The sequence below is a fragment of the Gobius niger genome (genome assembly GCF_951799975.1).
Source record: "Gobius niger genome assembly, chromosome: 21".
In the NCBI taxonomy this organism is placed as follows: Eukaryota; Metazoa; Chordata; class Actinopteri; order Gobiiformes; family Gobiidae; genus Gobius; species Gobius niger.
The window spans coordinates 18,227,035-18,247,709 of record NC_136872.1 but is presented as its reverse complement, the minus strand read 5'-3'; the positions used below and the strand labels follow the sequence as shown (position 1 = coordinate 18,247,709).

General features: G+C 40.9%; 1 protein-coding gene across 1 annotated transcript; it reads right to left on the bottom strand.

Annotated features, from left to right (window-relative positions):
- Positions 1-1,976: 1,976 nt before the first annotated feature.
- On the bottom strand, positions 1,977-20,260 carry ripk3 (receptor-interacting serine-threonine kinase 3). Its single transcript, XM_079579943.1, has 13 exons — positions 20,172-20,260; positions 18,196-18,359; positions 16,817-16,982; positions 16,579-16,734; positions 15,675-15,823; positions 14,049-14,098; positions 11,604-11,765; positions 11,441-11,523; positions 10,021-10,081; positions 9,873-9,925; positions 8,504-8,552; positions 7,168-7,376; positions 1,977-2,372 (listed from the first exon to the last, which is right to left on the bottom strand). The coding sequence occupies exons 2-13, from the start codon at positions 18,351-18,353 to the stop codon at positions 2,151-2,153; spliced, it is 1,518 nt and encodes a 505-aa protein (XP_079436069.1). The 5' UTR covers positions 18,354-18,359; positions 20,172-20,260; the 3' UTR covers positions 1,977-2,150.
- Between the last annotated feature and the right edge of the window lie 415 nt (positions 20,261-20,675).

Sequence of the window (20,675 nt, the reverse complement as noted above, 5' to 3'; positions counted from 1 at the left end):
ATGAAAAAGGGAAAAACCGGGGCCAGAAAAGGAAGGAAGAGTCATCTTTCAAGGGACAATGGGCATGAATGTCAAGTTTATTTATTTAGCACATTTACAAACAGACAAAACTGCCCCAAAGTGCAGCACCATAAACAACAGTCGAGAAATAACACTGTTCATTGTCTCATGTAAAGCGCTTTGTGACTATATGTCTGTGAAAGGCGCTATAAATAAAGATCTTCTTCTTCTTCATGTTCATGGTTAAAAACAATACGTAGCTCTGTCTCCTCTGGTTTTTAATCAGAAGAAAGGGTTTTCTCTCAGCATGGGACAGCCACGCATCCATCGGTCAGTCCTAAGGCAGCTGTGGCCTCATAGAGTTGCTACCGATTGTGAGGAGTGATTGAACATGACGACGTATCGCTGAGAATAATCTGAAATCTATGTTTAACTGATTATTTGTACCTTGCTAAACGTCCGTGTTCATTTTTCAACATAACTTTAGTCAAAGTAACATTTGAAGTATCTAACTGTACTCTTACTTCACATGACACATAAAAAAGATGTAGTTTGTGCTTCATGTGCTTTATTCTTCAGGATAAAAAATACAAAATTTCATGTTTTGTTTTTCATAGTATGTGTTTTTCTTTACATCTTCCAAAGAAAATACCCTAAAAATGTATTAAATATATATTACAAACTACATATGGTTAAGGTCGTCATGAAGCTTTTGTTAACATTAACATTTACCTACATAACAGTGGCACAAGTAACTTTCTACTCAGGTAAGAGTAACGATACTTCATTACATTATTACTCAAGGAGAAGTAAAAAGCACTGAAGGATATAACTATTCCAATAAGTACAGTTCCTTCAAAAACTGAGTATTACCCACATCTGGCTATTGCTGGGTTGGAGGTTCTAGAATATGATGATGTCACCGGACCCAACGAATGAATTAGAAAAATGATCATTAATATCAGTCACTGGGTCCAGGATCTCTCTGTACAAGACCAAAAAATTCCTCAAAAATAAAATAATTTTTCCTCTATGTACCTGCAACCACCTGGAACCCAGCAATACATACGTTTCCAATGACGCATAGTTCCGGCGGCCATTTTGAAATATCTAGAACTATGCAGTACTACAACACGTAGCAATTATGACACTGGAATTTTGATGTGCTCATGATTGTTGCTCAAGAAGACAACAGTTAAAACATGGCCCCAGAGACGCACCCTCATGTGATATAACCAGCAAATGTGGCACAGACGTTACAGCTCTGTCTGTCGAGCTACGGCAGGATTCAGTCAGTGTCTAAGCTGCTCAAGACGTTAGCATGCTACCGGTTAGCAACTGTCACCAATCAACTGTCAATGGCTTCACCACGATAAACACATGTGGGGCTCAGCTGTCACATGTTGGATCCGAGGCTTGGTGCTTGGAGTTTGGTTCAGGGCTTTCTCTTGGAGAGGTCAGAGCTGATGCTAGCCGGTAGCATGCTAACATCTTGAGCAGCTTAAACACTGACTCACTGGTTTCGTCACATAAACGTGCGTCTCTGGGGCCGTGTTTTAACTGTTATCTTCTTGAGCAATGACTACGAGTAAATAACAACATCACTGTCAATCAGTTGTCTTTCATTTTCATCCTGAGTAGAAATATTATTGTTACATTTTGTAGTGCGGCATAATTCTACTTCAGTATTCAAAATGGCCGCCATAACATCAAAAGTCACATGACTGAAAAGCATATATAACCCATGTTATGTTTTAATACAACATAAAGTTACTGATAACAATACTTTTACTGGCAGATAAATGTATGTTTTAGCTGTTCAAATATTCTTGCTGTGTAATATTTTGTAAAACAGATTAGAAACTTATATACAAACACAGAGATTACAGACACCATTTCATGACTTCAGCTTCATGACTTGCATAAATGACACTTTTTTACCACAGAGAACAACATTATAACATTGCAAAATAGGTTTAAAAAGTTGATCCAGCAAATAATTGATCCTTCATAAAAAACACCAATACGAAAAACAAAACCAGCTTCCACAGTCAGACCAGCTGTGAAGTTAAAATACATAATGCAAGTGCAATCACACCAAAACTTTTTGCTATTGTTTTATAAAGTAACGCTCCACGTTTGACACGTACTCAGCCAACTCCCCCCCTTTTGTCCTTACGCTGTGGCGGCAGGTCGACCCTAGAGGGCGCTGTGGGGTGGCGTCTCCTCTCGTGCTGCACCAGGCCTTGGATGTGCATGACGTTGTTGTTCCCAATCTGGAGTCCAGTGACGGTGCTGCCGTAAATGTTTATATAGGGAGCGGGCGGCTGGTGATGATGATGCTGGGAGGTGTCCGGGCTGGAGAACTGACGCTGCACAAGAAAAGAAACAACTTTATTTATTTCATTATGATGTTTTTATAAACTGTCAATACAAACAATGGGCATCAGTTCATATACACCAGGGGTGCCCAAAGTGGGGCCCTCTGTTGGCCCGCCAGAGAGTGACTGCGTGTGGTTAATACTAACTCTCTTCCATTCATTCTCAATGGATGCAGTACACTTTTTGACCATCGGCGTCAAATTGGGGGCGCTGTTTCACTCCTTTCGCAAAGTTAAGGAAACACTGTTGTGGTGTCTTGGTATTTATCAATAACAGAGCGTTGTAGCATCAACTTTCACAGTTTTCCAAATTTTATTGCAAAGGTTGTTGACATCAACAACAGTATATTTTAAAAATTGACTCATAAAAGAATTGATGCAGAACTGACACTAATCTAATAATGTGGCATTTTCTTTGAGTTAACAAATGAGGTAAAGTTACTTACTGAGGTGCTGTAGATACAGGTGTTTGTTGTTTTTTTGCACTAAATTGCTACAATTGTTGATTTTGTTTTACTAAAACTAGGATTTTGCCATAGCTACCATTTGTTTTAATATAGCATGTTGTTTGCATAGATAGAATCAAATGAAAATGTAGGTTATCGAAACAATAAAAAGTAAATAAAATAAAGTAACTTTATAATTTGCAGTTGTATGTGTTTTTCGTGCTTGACATCACTGTGTTTGGCCCGTGACTCACAGGCACTTTTTAATTTTGGCCCTCGGAGACAAAAACATATGATATAGACACTCTTTACATTGCATTATTCAGTCCCTCTTCTTCTGTGGGACAATATGTCGCTTTGCAATAAATCAACATGGCTTTATTGTGATGTACTTATTGTCCCGGGAAACCTGTAGAGCAACAGTTTGATGACATAATGCAAATTAATAACAGTGCTGTTCTCTGTGGCTGTGGCAGTCAATACAGGACAAGCACGGTACATTATGCACTTGTTACAGGTGCAGTCTGTATTTGGTGCATCAACCCAAATCAGCTAGAGTAAAAAAACAAATGATTACGGGTTAAGGGCGGCTGTCTCAGTGTTGTTGTTGTTGTTGTTGTTGTGCTGTGCATGATTTAGTGTTGATAGGGGGCAGACATTTTAAGTTTTTAATTCCTTCTGACCCTTTTCATTCATGCTAAATGCTGTTGTTGCATTTGCTTTTAAATGAATGAATGAAATATTAAAATGGAAAAAATGATTAATTGATAAACAAACAATTGGGTCCACAAGAACGAGACGAGATTTTGACATAATTTAGAATAATAAATAAACTGTTCAGTAAAGTAAATATTTCAACTTTAACAAAATGACAATCAAAGTGCAAGTTAACTGCGGTCAGAGCAGGGATTGGTCTGTCAAGCGTTTACCTGAAGCCTGTGACAATTTCCTCATTGTGTGGCAATATTTCTGCTAAATGTGCCAGGAAAACTGATTTGTACATGCAGCAGGAATGTATTTTGTCTACTTTGAAGCCTAACCATGATTTGGTCGAATGACAGCACGCAAGGACGGTAGCAAACAATCGACCTTTGATGAAGCGGAGCGTCTGAACTTATCTGTGACCGCGGCTTTTCTGCAGCTACATGCTGCCAAGAAAGTGCTTGTTGTGTCACACCTTCTACTGGCTGTAAAATCCTAAATCATACTCACACCCTTCATTCAACAGAAGTCACAACAAAGCCCCCAACACAACCGGGCACCTTTTCTCCAGTTTAGTATTACCCAAATCTTAAAGCAGCACTAAGTAAGTAAGTCCATCTGGGGGTAATACAAGTGTTAATGGGATGATTGGGGGGACTTTCATCTCCCCCTGGTGTCTGGCCAGAAAACTTCACTTGCAGCTTTGTCTGTACCGGGCCGGAGCCACCAATATACTCTAATGCAGGGGTAGGCAACGTCAACGCCAAATTTGGCCCTCCAGCATAAAACCTTTGGCCCCTAAGAGAATTTTGAAGAAACATTTATTCATAAATCAGACACTAAATACGTGAAAAGGACTCTACAATGTGGAAAATACTGTCAATATTTTCACATTTCCCAGCAAAACACCCTATTAGATCATATAATATGTGCAAGACTTATATTTGTAGAAAAAAGGTACTTTACTTTGGGGTACAATTGTGAGTTTTGGCCCTCTGTGTTTTGGCAATGAAGAAAATCGGCCCTCCATGACACAAACTTGCCTACCCCTGCTCTAATGGAATCGTGAAGAGGAAGCTAACAAAGCTAACTGCGGGCTAGCACCACTTAAACAGTATTTACAGCCAAGTTTGAGTTAAAAAAAAATATCTCCATTGTGTAATTGGATGTACAATATCCCTCTCTCCCTTTCAGTGCAGAATTAACTCTCACGGACAATTAATGAGTAAAAAAACACAACATGCTACGACACCTGCAGTGGCGCTTATGGCCTCTAGGGGCATGAGTCACTTAGTTCTGCTTTAAAGCTTCTTGACCTGAGAGTTTTCACTGCTTTTTTTTGTAGGGTTTTGGCCTCATTTCGTTTTTAGTGTAATGTAACTGTGATGAAGAGCCACAAAAAGGGGATCAAAACGTAAGAAAAAACGTGGCAAAAACCTTAGCTTTCAAATGAGGCGTGTAAACAAGCAGCAACCTCAATCTCTCGTTGGTACAGCTGCCTTTTGTCCCTTTTTCTGCGAGCTGCTTTTGTGTTTTTTGTGCTCCACATTGGTTTGGATGCTTTTGTAGGTCTTTGCCGTGTTTTTGTGGAGTTTGATGGATTTTTTTTTTACTGCAGAGAGTCCATAATGGTAAACAAACAGCTAGCTTATGAGCTACATTTGAGACATGCAAATTTCTTCTTCTGAAACACTGAAGAGGCACCAAGTGCCCCCCCAAAAGGGACAAACGAGGAGGTATCCAGGCAAGACTCACAGCTAAGCCACACAAGCCTTCTATCCCGACTACTGTTCTGGCTGATGGACGTTCACTGGAGAATAAAACGCTTTTAGATTCGGGTATGAAGCTGAAGTGGAGAAAATGCGCCAGGTTAAGAGGTTAACCTGATACTGCTGAAACTTGTTTGGCAGAGAAGTCGCCTGCGGGGATCTGTCTGTTGAGTTTGTGTATGAAGTTGCTGTATGAAGAGGAGAGGGGAGGAGGAAGAGATGCTCTCGATACATGCAGCAGGAATGTATTTTGTCTACTTTCAAGTCCATTATTCGGTCGAATGACAGCACGCAAGGCCGGTGGCAAACAAGCCGACCTTTGATGAAGAACAGTGTCTGAACTCATGTGTGACCTCGACTTTTCTGCAGGAAACATGTGTCCGTGGGAGTGTTTGATGTGTCACACCCTTCATTCAACAGAAGTCACAACAAAGCCCCCACCATAACCGGGCACATTTTCTCCAGTTTAGTATTACCCAAATCTTAAAGCAGCACTAAGTAACTTGTTTACATTAATATATCCTTTCCGTAGTCCCTCTGGGGGTAATACAAGTGTTAATGGGATGATTGGGGGTCTTTCATCTCCCCCTGGCGTCTGGCCAGAAAACTACACTTGCAGCTTTGTCAGTACCGGGTCGGAGCCACCAATATCCTCTAATGGAATCACGGAAAAGAAGCTAACAGGCTAACGGGCAAAGCTAACTACAGGCTAGCACCACTTAAACAGTATTTACAGCCAAGTTTGAGTTAAAAAAAAATATCTCCATTGTGTAATTGGATGTACAACATCCCTCTCTCCCGGTTGTCTTTTCTTTCAGTGCAGTATTTACTCTCACGGACAATTCATGAGTAAAAAAACACAACATGCTACGACACCTGCAGTGGCACTTATGGCCTCTAGGGGCATGAGTTACTTAGTTCTGCTTTAAAGCTTCTTGACTTGAGAGTTTTCATTGCTTTTTTTGTAGGGTTTTGGCCACATTTCGTTTTTTTAGTGTAATGTAACTGGGATGAAGAGCCACAAAAAGGGGATCAAAACGTAAGAAAAAATGTGGCAAAAACCTTAGCTTTCAAATGAGGCGTGTAAACAAGCAGCAACCTCCCTCTCGCTTGGTACAGCTGCCTTTTTTCCCTTTTTCTCCGAGCTGCATTTGTGTTTTTTGTGCTCCACATTGTTTTGGATGCTTTTGTGCGTCTTTGCCGTGTTTTTGTGGAGTTTGATGGATTTTTTTTTTTACATCAGAGAGTCCATAATAGTAAACAAACAGCTAGCTTATGAGCTACATTTGAGACATGCAAGTGACTTCTTCTGAAACAGGAAAGAGGCACCAAGAGCCCCCCCAAAATGGACAAACAAGGAGGTATCCAGGCAAGACTCACAGCTAGGCCACACAAGCCTTCTATCCCGACTACTGTTCTGGCTGATGGACGTTCACTGGAGAATAAAACGCTTTTAGATTCGGGTATGAAGCTGAAGTGGAGAAAATGCGCCAGGTTAAGAGGTTAACCTGATACTGCTGAAACTTGTTTGGCAGAGAAGTCGCCTGCGGGGATCTGTGTGTTGAGTTTGTGTATGAAGTTGGTGTATGAAGAGGAGAGGGGAGGAGGAAGAGACGGTCTCGATACATGCAGCAGGAATGTATTTTGTCTACTTTCAAGTCCATTATTCGGTCGAATGACAGCACGCAAGGCCGGTGGCAAACAAGCCGACCTTTGATGAAGAACAGTGTCTGAACTCATGTGTGACCTCGGCTTTTCTGCAGAAAATAAGCTGCTTTGGAGGTGTTTGTTGTGTAGCGCCCTCTACTGGCTGTCAAATCCATTTTATACTCACACCTTTAATCAAAAGCAGTCTCAATAACACCTCACCTGATACTGTTTGAACTTGTTTGGCGGAGAAGGCGCCTGCGGGGATCTGTTTGTTGTGTTTGTTGAGTTTGTTGAGGTGGAGGAAGAGGAGAGGGGAGGAGAAGGAGACGCTCCGATCGGTTTCACAGACGAAGGCTTGAGTGCAGGGCTCGGAGGAGACGTGTCCTGCTCCGCGTCACTCACACGGACCGGGAAAGACACCGACTGGTCTGGGGAATTAAATACAAACGTCAGAATTGTGATTCACTGCAAGGAAAATAAAAATAAAGGTGACAGATTTTCCACATTAAAAAACTCGGGCATAATTGGAATTTGTGGCTGGAGCTAAAAGGTGACTGTAAAAGTCTAATGTCAGTTAAATGGAGCTTTTTTTAACAGAGCACAATTTCTCCAGATTGGCTTTACCCAAAGCCAAAGGTTTCTTGAAAACGAGGATGAAAAGACAAGCAAAAGGGACAAAAACATGACAAAATAGCGTTGAAAAAAGCGATGAAAGAGTGACGCAAAAACGTGCTAAAAAGGCAACAGAACAGGGACAAAACACTTCAAAACTTAGACAAATAACGTGACAAAAACGTTACAAGCACTTTTGTAGGTCTTAGCTTTCAAATGAGGCACTCTCTAGTCCAGAAGCTTTTAGATTTGGGTAAAGCTGAACTGGAGAAAATGGGTTAAGGGAGTAAGAGGTTAAAGCGGTACTAAGTAACTCATGCCCCTAGAGGCCACAAGCGCCACTGCAGGTGTCGTAACATGTTGCATTATTTTACTAGTTAATTGTCCGTGAGATTGTCCGTAAATACTACACTGACAGAAAAGACAAAGTGAGAGAGGGATATTGTACATCCAATTACACAATGGAGATCATTTATTTCACTCAAACTGGCTGTGAATACTGTTTAAGCGGTGCTAGTATGTAGTTAGCTTTGTCCGTTAGCTTCTTTTTCGTGATTCCATTAGAGTATATTGGTGGCTCCGACCCGGAACAGACAAAGCTGCAAGTGTAGTTTTCTGGCCAGACACCAGGGGGAGATGAATGACCCCGAACCATCCCATTAACTCGTTTATTACCCCCAGAGGGACTACGGAAAGGATTTATTAAGGTAAACAAGTTACATAGTCCTGCTTTAATGGTTCATTCGCTATGGAAGCTTTGTGTTAGATTCACACATGGCCAAAAGTCACAAAGTTTCATGTAAAAAAAGGGAAAGCAGCTTCGGGGATTACACTGGTGCAAAACTGGGACAAATAAATGGTTTTGAAGAAATCCACAGGGACCTGGGGCAGAGCCTGGGACGTCTGGTCACCCTACATACGTACAATGTGCAGATTTTTTTACCTCTTGATGTGACTTGTTCTTTGCTCACAGAACAACATCCAGCAACTTCCTGCAACAAATGAAAATACATTGATATTTGATTAAAAGAAGATTATTAATGTCGTTGTAATTACTGTTTTTTCTTGATCTAGAGCTGGTTGTGAATGGAAGGTCGGACATTTCATGAGAGGGTACTGTCTTTGAAAAGTTTGATATTGAGTGATATAGATTAGAGCAGATTAGACTAGACTAGATTAGTACTGATATGGCATTCGGGACCCACAATCACCCTGGGATGACAAACTATGGCCCAAATATGACTTAGACTTGTACAGAGCTGGGTACCGTTCCATTTTTTTGATACTGGTCGTTTAACGATACTTGGTTTTCGACACCGATACCTGAACAATACTTTTTTTGATACCTATGCTAAATTATTTGTCATATAGATTAATAATGTTAATTTATTCCTTTTCCTTCCATTTAATTTCTTTGAGGTGAAATAACCAAGAAACTTCCTTTGACAACAAAACTCCCATAAAAACACTTTAGATTTTTATTTATTTTTTACACTTTCCCACTTTTTCCCCACTTTTTCCTTAAAAACATTAAATTAAAATTCATCAAATTGTGTTTCACTTCTTTCTTTTTTTTTTTTCATGACCAACAGGATCAAAACTTTAATATAAGGATATATTTCTTTCGGTACCTGCTATTGATAATTTTATTTTTTCAATACCAGTAGTAACTAAACCTTTGTTGTTGTTTTTTTCGAAATCATACCAGCCCCATACTAAACATAAAAGGTAAAATATTGTCTTTTCCTCAAATATTGTTGCATTAAGGTTTAAGTATTATTAAGTATATTTCTATGTACATTCATCAACATTTATTTACTCCATCTACAATAATATGATATGAAAAACACACAGTATTATCAGTAGTTTTTATCACTAGCGAAATAGCTCTCTCTGGTGGTTGTCAACAAAACTACAACTCTTTCATTTATATTGAGGTGAAGATGAGTCATTACAACCTCAAATTCAGAACGGGAAATCCCCTAGTTTTGTGTCACCATCTATTGACTTGATGCTGTTGAAAATGATCATGTAATACTGAACACTTTACTTGGGCCCAGGATTTTTACAGTAAAAAAAAAAAAAAATGAAGTCCTGTGAATTCCCCTTGTGTTTTCAAAAGGAAGTCGACGCGCAACACTTCCCCATCTTCAAAAACATGCAGCGTCAGAAAATGCATGAGCAGACAGATGAAAGCTGCATTCGAATAAACATACTTGCGTTGTATTAAACCGGGATCATTTTACGGATATTTTGGATCTTGGCAAACATTATAGGCCTCATAAGCCCCTCCACTATATGTTTCCTCTTACCTGAACTGGGCCTTTTCCTGTTAGCACATCGGAGCAGCCATTTACCGTGCTCTCTGTAAGAAAAGAGCAGGGACTTGTGGTTTCCATGGCGATAATGGCATCCGCTTTCTACTTTACTGTACACGTGTTTTCAGTGATAGTGTCCCACCTGTGTGTGTGATATGAAGCCTCTGGAGGGGGTCTGCCAGTTCTTCTGTGGGACGTTGATCCTGACAAAGAGGAACAGAAAATCAACACAGGAAACTTGCAGCTCCAGGACAATCCAGGACATTACATGCAGTTTGGGGAGTTGGTTAATGGGTTAAAGGTGCGTTATGGAGCTTTTAAAGTGGAAAACAAAACTTTGTACTGGTGCATATTTGACCTTTGAGTGACCCAGTGGCTAGCATGGCGCTTTTACTTTCTCTCACCAGAAAACTGACCAAACAATTGATCCTGGAGCGTCTTAGAGGCCGCAGTGATGGAAAGTACAGGTGCCATGCTGACCACTGGGTCACTAAAAGGGCAAATATGCACAGATAAAAAGTTTGTTTTTTCGGATAAAAGTTCCATACTGCACCTTTAATCTCTGAATCCCCACATGAACTGAGCACATGTTCTCCAGTTTGGCTTTACCCAAATCTAAAAGCTTCTTGAAACGTGACAAAATAACGACAAAAACGAGACGAAAACGAGACGGAAAAAAAATAGGAAAAAGTGACCAAAAAAATTATGAAAAAGTGACAAAAAAAGACAAAAAAAAATGAAAAAAATTACGAAAAAGTGACAAAAAAATGAAAAAAAGAAAAATATTATGGAAAAGTGACAAAAAATGACAAAAATATGACAAAATATGAAAACAATTACGAAAAAGTGACCAAAAAATGAAAAAAAAATCATGAAAAAGTGACAAAAAAAAATGAAAAAAATGAAAAAGTGACAAAAAAATATGAAAAAAAGTGACAAAAATGTGGAGAAAACACAACAAAAAAGCCACAGGAGAGCAACAAAAATGTAACAAAAAAGTGTTATATTTTTAGTTCAATGAACTCTATCCACAGCCCATGAATCAGCCTTTGTTTGTGCCTGAGTGTGTGTGCGAGTGTGTGTGCGAATGTGTGTGACTGTGTGTGTGACCTTCCTTTTGTTTGTTCTTTCTTTTGTGTATCGTGTTTTATTGCCATTGCTTTTAAACGGGTTCACAAACTAGGAATTTTTCTTGGTGAGACGTGCAACATAAAAAACATATAACACAGAGTTTAGATAAAAAATAAGCTTTAAACTATAAGGCTTTAGGGGCATGCATAGGAATATTAAAATAAATAAGATAAAAATAAGATGTACCGTTTGATGTTGTTTTTACTATTGTCATTTTCCATGTTCACCCAATCAAGTCTAAATAGTAATAAATAATCAGTTTAGGCTTACACTGACTTATAGGCTGTGAGCTCTCCAGTTAAGAAGCTTTTGGATTTGGGTAAAGACGAACTGGAGAAAATGCACTCGGATAAAGAGGTTGGCAATTAACGAGACCACATAATTTATGATAAAAATATAGATTAAAAGCACAAATATAGGCAGATCCTCACCAGCCTTTCTACAACTTGGAGAACAGCGCTGTGGATCGAGTGTTTGTGCAATTTGAACAACTCCTCCGTCACCGATGTGCAATCTGAGACAGAACAAACACAACAACGCAAATATTATTGTAAGAAAGTAAAAGATGATCTAAATCGGTGTGAAGTTTCCTACCGTAAGAGGTTGGCCGTTCAGAGGGCCTCATCCCCCAGCACTGCTCCATCAGGTCCTGGAGCCTAGTGAGTCCAGCGATGCCCGCGGCCTGGACCCTGATCTCCTCCACAGACGGACGGTCGCCCTGAGGGATCCGCAGCCGGACGATACAGGACAGGGCATCTGAGGGAAACACAATTCACGGAAAATAAAATCAGTGAGTTTTAGAGAAATAGGAGAAACGACGAGCCTGTGAAGCAGTGAATGAAGTTTGAATGTTTTAGTTTGGCCAGTTTAAGCCCATTTTAATTCCTTTACTAGTCCTGGGTTAGTGGTACTAGAAAAGTTAACCTATTCATCGAGCACATTTCTCCAGTTATTTTCCAGGTATCCAGGCAATACTCAAATCTAAAAGCTTCTTTGGCCCCATAAAAGAGCTTGTCATTGGTCATCTTGAAGCTCTTTCACTTGAACCAAAAGATCAAGTTAGAAATCTAGGAGTAATCATGGACTGTCATATTAAGTCCATTACATAGTGTCTGAACAGGACCTGGAGAGACTAATTCATGCATTTGTCTCCACCCGGTGAGACTATTGTAACGTCCTGTTCACTGGCCTCTCGAGTCCTGACCAGAACCAGGAAATACGACCACATTAGTCCAGTGCTCCGGTCTCTGCACTGGCTTCCTGTGGCTCAGAGAATAGACTTTAAAACAGCTCTGCTTGTGCACAAGTCTCTTCAAGGTCGGGCACCAAAGTACATTACTGACACGTTACAGCCGTATGAACCACCTCGGGTCATGAGATCCTCAGGGAGGGGTCGTTCCCAGAGTCAGGACTAAACACGGTGAGGCTGCGTTTCCATTTCATGCAGCAAAAGTGCGGAACAACAGATGTGAGACAGCCTGCCTATGGTGATGACTGCATTTCATCCAATTTTAATATATCATTTTAATGTATACATGTCTGAATTTTTATATACTTTTATGACTTGTATCGATTGATTTGTTATATTGCTTTTTATTGTGTTTTTTTTGTGTCTATGTGTTGCTGTGAGGCACTTGAGGCATTGAGTTGCCTTGTGCAAGAAATGTGCTGTATTAAAGAGGGGGTATTGTGCTTTTTTCAATCACATAGCACCAGTCTATATCACACTACAATGATGACCAAACCTTCTGTTGGTCTGTAAATGCAGTAAATTAGAATAACTGCCTTGTATAAAATTGCTCTCTCAAAATGGCTATAGCGAATGTCTTGAAATAGGCGTCTGTCTCTTTAAGAACCTCTGACCCTGTCCGACACGCCCCCTCCACACGCTGTCTGTGGCATCAGTGGGGAGGGGGTTCTGCTGAGGAGCAGTGGTTGGTTACTCGGCTGGTGACGAAAGCTCGGAGGCGTCTCCAGGAGGTGGGGGCGTTCCTAGGAGGACTCAGGCAAACCTATCCCTAAAATGGCCGCCATCAGAGTTATTACAGATTACTCAAAAATACGTGAATGTGCCAAGGCACCACTTCAGGCATGTTTTTAATGAGGGAATGACACAATAACATGATGTAAAGCTTGAAAAAGTTGATTTTGCATAATACCCCCCCTTTAAAAAATTTGCCTTGAAAAGAGCAAAAAAGCTGCAAAAACTAGACATAAAAAACAATGAATATGCAACAAAAATGCAATAAAAACATGACAACAAAGCAACAAAACACAATGAGGAAGAATCTTAGATCAGTTTTGTAGGTCTTAGCTTTCAAATGAGGCATTACTCAGGCCTATAGGCTGCTCTCCAGTTGAGAAGCTTTTACATTTGGGTAAAGCCGAACAGGAGAAAATGTGCTCGGTTCAGAAGCTATGTAGAGTTTCTGCAACATCTTCACAGCATGACCACCCATAAAACAACTACTTAAAGGGGCTAGATGCAAGTTGGCCATTTTATACTCACTACTGCCACCTCAGGTCATACGTGTAACTGCACCTTCTATATTAAGCTCATGCATGACGGCACTTCGAAGTAACACTTTTTTGAGAGACAATGCAGGTTTTAGAGGCAGTTGTGGTGAACATGTCTGGGCTCATTCTACACATTAGGACATTACATTAAAATACATCATTGTAACATTTTTAAACTCCGTATAGTCCCTTTAATAAACTGTGTGCAAAAGCAGAACTTTCTCAACTGGCCTTATTGCGCACGTGGCAAAAACCTGTACGTGACCTCTTGATCATGTGACTTCCAGGAATAAATCAGAGACGTTAAAAGTAAATGGCAGGTGCGGCCGAAGAAGCATCATAATGAAACAATGTGACTGGATTCCTGCGCGTTTTTGGCCTCCATCCAGAGAAATGCCACACAAACAATACCAGCACTATTGCCTCTGAAACAGCAGCATTCTTCTTTTTCTTTCATCATCTAGGGATGCGCGACCTTTGACGGACAAAAGGTTGAACAAATGTATGAAAGTTTTGGCTTACGTGGATACGGCTGCTTCCCAGTGACAATGGACCACAGCAGGATCCCGTAGCTGGAACAAGGACAGAGAAACACATTAATGCAGGTCGATGGGGACTCATTCAAAAGTAATGAATATTGTTTGACTGAGAAAATGTTGATGAGGAAGTCACAGAATTAACAGGAAATGCTACAAAGGATCCAGTGCACAGTCATGGTTCCTTTATATTATTTTCAGGGGTCCCATGGTTACTTACTAAAATATTTCATTATAATTTTAGTCTTTTTGGCTCACTAAAATTAGACAAAAAATAAATTTAAAGTTTTATATGAGACTAAAACTGTGACTAAAATGTCCAGATATTTTTGTCCACTAAAATCTGACTAAATAAAAATGAAAAGAAGAGACTAAAATCATCCAAACTTGTAGTGACAGTTTTAAAGGCCTCATATCATTTCCATTCACTGCCCATGTGAGAGAAGCTCCATCAAGCCGAAATCCTTCATTAAATAGGATTTTTATGAATATAATAAATGTAAAGATGACTTAATTAAGCACATTTTCTCCAGTTCAGCTTTAGCCAAATCTAAAAGCTCCTTGACTGGAGCTCACAGCCTGTAGGCCAGTGCTATACCTCATTTGAAAGCTAAGACCTACAAAAGTGATCTAAGATTTCTCCTTGCATTGTCACCACTTTTTTTTTGTTGCTTTTTTGTTGCCTGTTGTGCAGCTTGTTTGTTGGAGCTATAGAGGAGAGGGGGAGAGGCTAAATGCTAACGCCGTCTGCGCTGTGTTTACGCGACTGAAGGCACGGGTGAAGACCAGACAGGTCCTAAAGAACTCGTCTAAGCTCAGGCAAGAACATATCTCAGTATGTAAAAACGGTGGCCTATTCCTTTAAGAGGTTAATCTCGGATCTAACCGACTAAATTTAAATTTTTTATAACTACATTAATCATTTCTAAGAACACAAAACACCTGGACCCCTCCATCGCTGGCACAAAGCTGAGTGATAAAGTTCAAATTAAGCTATTGTTTAGTCCTAATGACATCTGTGGGTCGACAAGATCACTTTTGAGCTTTTCGACAGCTTTGGGCGACAGTGGCGCAGTTGGTAGACCAGGTCGTCTCATGATCAGAAGGTCGGGGTTCGAATCCTGGCTCCGGCAGGTGCAGACTGTCGTTGTGTCCTTGGGCAAGACACTTCACCCAATGCCTATGTGTGCGTGGTTGGTGGTGGTCGGAGGGACCATTGGCACATCGGTCAACGGTCAGCCTCACTTCTGTCAGTCTGCCCCAGAGGAAACTGTGGCTACAAATGTAGCTTACTGCATGGAGTGAAGAGCTTTGGGTGTGACTTCAGTCAAATGAAAAGCACTAAACAAATAAGATTCCCTTCCCTTTTCAGAAGACAAGATGAATAGGCAGAATGACACAAACTTGCATGATTGAAACAAAGTTTGTTAATAAAGACCACAAATTACATCTCCGAAAAGTTGTTTTAGCAACTCAAACAGTGAAAACAAACAAATGTAATTGTAAATTAGAATTAAACTAGATGAGCCTGATGGGAGTTCGGTCCTTGATGGAGCTCCAGGGCAGAGATAGGGCAGATAAGGGACTCTTCTCTACACATTGTGTTTCTTACCTGTAGATATCCGAGGCTTTACTGGGAGTGTAGGACAGGTCGAACGCTTCTGGAGGCATGTAGCTTAGAGTTCCTTCTTCAGTGGACGCATCCCTTTTAGATACACGGGTCATGCTGTGGTGAACTTTGGCCAAACCAAAATCTGTGAGCTGGAATGAGGCCGAAGAACACAGTTGTTAGGAGGAATATTAAGCTGCCTTTTTATTAGTAACTTTTTTGAAGAAAAGAGTAGAGTAGTGTTACGGTACTGTCCACTTCTATTTGAGTAAAGTTATCATGAAGTATCTGTGCACTTACTTAAAAATAATTGTTACTGTTTTCACTGTGAGTAAATATTTAAGCGGCAAATGCTTTGTTTTGGTCGATAAAATAGATGTAAATGGTCTCAACTTTTATGTGCTTTTCCACCTACATTAGGCACTCAAAGCGCTTTACAGCAAGGATCCACTCACCCATTCACACTCTCATTCATACACCAATGTACACAGACACTGGAGGCAAGGTGGGTGAAGTGTCTTGCCCAAGGACACAACGAGAGTGTGCATGTTCAGGAGGCAGGATGTGAACCCCCAACCTTCCAATCACGAGACGAGATGTGAGTTCAAGATTATTGTACCAGCATTATTATTAAAGGGGCTAGATGCAAGTTAGCCATTTTACGCTCACTACTGCCACCTCAGGTCATACGTGTAACTGCACCTTCTTTGACAGTGCAGGATTTTAGAGGCAGTTGTGGTGAACAGGTCTGGGCTCATTCTACACCGTAGGACATTGTTGGAACATTTAGGGAGAGGAAATTAGATAATTTTGGATAGGTTTTTGATTTTCAGCCCCCCCCCAAAGAGATTGACTATCAACCCCCCCAATATTCGACCAAACTTAACGCTCTTGCTAAGATTTCCACCTTGGCTTTGAGATCGGAGTCCAGCAGGACGTTGCTGGGCTTTAGGTCGAGATGCAGCAGAGAAGGACAGAGATTGTGGAGGAAGTTGATGCCCAGTGCGACCTGATGAGCCAATCTGAAAACCAGGGGCCAAGGAGGAGCCCCGCACAATCGCTCCTGAGAGAAAGAGAGGACACAAGGGTCATTTAACGCTTTGATGCAAGACTTCTTCAATCTCATCTGCGTGTGCGTCATTGACCTGTAAAGTGGCCAGGCAGCCCCTCTCCATGAACTCCATGACGAGCCCGAGTCGCGCCGCGGGGCCACTGGGGGACGGCCCTCGGAAGACGCCCAACACCTGAATCACGTACGGACTGCTGCCCTGACGCATCATCTCCAACTCACGCAGCAACGCCGAGCCATTTCTGTAGGAGGAATAAAAGATGAGCAAATTAGCCATGGCTACAGTCCGGTGTGGTGTGCTCATTAACTCATTAGTGCAGGGGTAGGCAAGTTTGCTTGGTGGAGGGCCGATTTTCTTCATTGTAAAATGACCAAGGGCCGGACCTGCCAATTTTAGCCCAATGTAAAGCACCATTTTCCATTAAACGATACTAGTCTGGTATCGGGAAAAAAAGTTTAGGTTCTACTGGTATCTAAATGTAGTTACCGGGGGGGGAAAAATACTGTTGGGGACAGCATTAAAGGAAGTGACTTGGTTGTTTTCCCCAATTTTTTATTACAATATTTACTATATTTCCCCAATGTATTCCCCATTTATTTTTGTCCCATTTCTTCACACAATTTTTCCTTATTTTGAGCCACATTTCCCCCCAAATTATTCCCCATTTTTCACACATTTCTTGCCATTGGAGATGAACCCGATATTGAAAATTTGCAAATCTTCCAAACATTATTGTTCCGTTTTCAGTTTCTAAACTAGGGCTGCAACTAACGATTATTTTGGTAATCGATTTAATCTACCGATTATTTTTACGATTAATCGATTAATCGCTTGGCTGTGAAAGGTGCATGGAAATTGTATTTCTTCATTTTTTTTTATCACATAAGCTAAAGTGGCGCCGCTTGAGGACATGTTGATGGAGTAAACTTAAAGTAAACGTTTGTAGGAGGCTCTTTGTGCTAATTCTGCTTCTGATTGGACGAGACAAAGACAGATATTTATGAAATTTATAATGTACAAAACACTACACACCCTAACTTTAAAAACAAAGTAGGTTTTCATCCAAAATACATAATAGACTATTTTAGTCTGCGTTTGCTAGAAAACGATTAATCGATTACTGAAATAGTTGACAACTATTTTAGTAATTGATTAGTTGTCGATTAATCGATTAGTTGTTTCAGCGCTATTCTAAACAACAAATATTTTAGTATAAGTATCGGAAAAAGTATCATTCAGGTTCTGTTTGAAGATTTTATAAAGAATTGACACTGTATTCACAGGCATTTGATCTCTCATTTGTGTCATAATATCATCTTCAAAATCATAAAAAACATCCTGAGGGCCACAGGTTCTTAGCAGAAGGGCCGGATTTGGCCCCCGGGCCTGACGTTGCCTACCCCTGCTTTAGTGTATAAAATGTGCTTAGTGTTTCTGCAGGCTTGTATCCTCACCCATCGTCATAATGCAGCAGCTTGATGGCCACGTCGCAGCACAGTCTCGTGTGCCTGGCTTTGTAAATTTGCCCGAATCCTCCAGCGCCGATTTGAGTCCAGGAGTCCAGGCAGGAGTGGTTCATCATGATCGGACCGGGGAAGCTGACCAGGTCCATTGTTTACTGTAAGACAAACAGATTGATAATTATGTGGATAGTTTCTACCAGTTTTGAAAAAATGAAAGTATCGAAAGGAGGCACCAAAAAATGTCCCATTTGTTTTTTTCCCGCAGTGTTTGCCCAATTTTCCCCAATTTTTTCATAATTTTTTCTCAAGGTCGGGGAAACCGTAGCACATGGAGGAAACCTGGCTGGCCGCCTTCAGTTTCCTCTGATCCTCGGAAACGTTGCAGCGCCTCCTGGGTTTGTCCCTGTTTCAGAGCGTGGTGTCCTGCACTGGTCAGCTGCACCTCTTCCTTCCCTCTTCCTCCTGCGCAGCTCCCTCCGCTCCACAACAGTCGTTCACCATCAATGTCCGCTGGTAGCTCTTCTTCATGACAGCAACGCTAGGGGCCGCCATTGCTGTAGTACCTCCATATAGGGGCGGCAGAACAAGCTATTTTTCCATCAGAAACTGCACTTTGGGATAGAAGGTGGCTTATAGCTGTGAGTCTCGCCCGGATACCTCCTTGTTTGTGCCTTTTTTGTTTCATGTAGCTCCTCTTGTGCCTCCACTGTGCTGCGGCTGTGGGGAGCTCTTGTTGCCTCTTTAGTGTTTCAGAAGAAAAAAATGTGTTGCTCTCAAATGTCCATCCATCCATTTTCTTCCACTTTATCCGGGGCCGGGTCGCGGGGGCACCAGTCTCAGCAGAGATGCCCAGACTTCCCGATCCACGCACACCTCCTCCAGCTGTTCTGGGGGGACCCGAGGTGACACCAGGCCAGCTCGTGTCCTGGGCCTTCCCCGAGGCCTTATCCCAAAAGGACATGCCTCAAATGTCTTTAGCTCTTACGCTAGCTGTTTGTTTACTTAAAAAAAAGCTGCTTTCTTCAGGACCACTATTGACTCTGCAGTAAAAAAATAAAAAAAGCATTCGAACCCCACAAAACATGGCAAAGACGTACAAAAGCATCCAGTAAAGCAATGTACAGGAACTACAAATGCAGATCGCAGAAAAAGGCAAAAAGGTTGCTGCTTGTTTCAACAGAATATCACACTATGACATTTTAAAAAGTGAATTCAACCACTTGTTTTTCGCTGGGTGACTTTTTGTTTCTTTCAACCACAATGGGGGCTCTACATTTCACGCCTGACACAGTTACATAAGAACTTACAGGAAACCACACTTTAGCTTCGAGAAACGTGCAAGTGATGGACAGGTGTGGGGCATGTATTTGAGTTACTGGTAAAAAAAAAAAATTACCTTTACGAGTAATGTAAGATATAAGAAAAGTAGTGAAACTTAAAAAATGTGGGGCTCTTATTGAGACCTTTGTTTTTAATATCAGATTAGGCCATTTTTATTTTCATTTCGCTCCTTATCAAATACAATCTTACACATGTTGTTTATTCTGCTTGGTTTGTGGTTAAGCGTGAACGTCTTATCTTTATCAATGACGCTGAGATTGTTTTTGGCTTGAGCTTTGGGCTACAACTTGTTCACACATGTTGAGTCCTAATCCAGTTTTGAAGACAATATAGAAGAAGAAGAAACAGATTCAATTACTCACATTTTTTCCATGCCTTTAAATAAGTTCAGTGAATTGGGTAAAGGTAAGATTTCACTTATGCAGCCTCTGTTTTGGCTGTAATTTCATAACACATTGGAGAAATTTAGAGGACAGAAATCAAATGACAGGATAAGAAGTAGGACGAGTAAATAAAGTAATAGTATGCATGTCTTCGTCTTGTATCTCCTATTTCCTATATTAAACCACTGATAATATTCACCCGAAATCAGTCGCCACATGAAGTGATTCCCTTAGTTCACTTACCGTGTCCCTCTCTGCTCCTCCTCATCTACATCGAATATTTCAGTGTTGATTCTGAGACTTTTCTCCAGGCAGTAAGAGACGCATCGGGCAAAAGCAGAAGTGAACCATCTCCAGGTCCATCCCACCGCAGGCTGCGAACAGGAAGTGGAGAGAAACTCAGCGATGACGCAATACGGTACTACAATTGTGTGGCAAGCCGGGTTTTATTGTTATATTATTGACTTTGTATGAGGTTTACTGCTGTAAGTATTTTGTCCTGGAATACCTTCTCCTCAGTAATAATGGCTTACACTTGTATTGCGTCTCAAGTTTCTCAAAGTCATTATTCATTCACTCAAACTGTTGTAGCCACAGCTGCCCTGGGGTAGGCTGATAATCTGCGCCACCACTCACTCACACACTACATTTATACAGGCAATGGAGGGAAGTCATTTTATGTTTTTATTGGCTCTTTATGTTTTGAGTCCAAGGTTCAGGCTTAGTTTCTTTACTATATTTCTGATT

Bases quoted from the DNA above. Each gene is read 5' to 3' on its own strand.
- ripk3 (XM_079579943.1), bottom strand. From the start codon at position 18,353: ATGGACCTGGTCAGCTTCCCCGGTCCGATCATGATGAACCACTCCTGC. The intron at 14,099-15,674 runs GTAAGAAACACA...TCCTTGTTCCAG, and splicing joins AAAGCCTCGGATATCTACAG to CTACGGGATCCTGCTGTGGT. The intron at 2,373-7,167 runs GTGAGGTGTTAT...TTTCTTGTGCAG, and splicing joins ACAAGTTCAAACAGTATCAG to CGTCAGTTCTCCAGCCCGGA.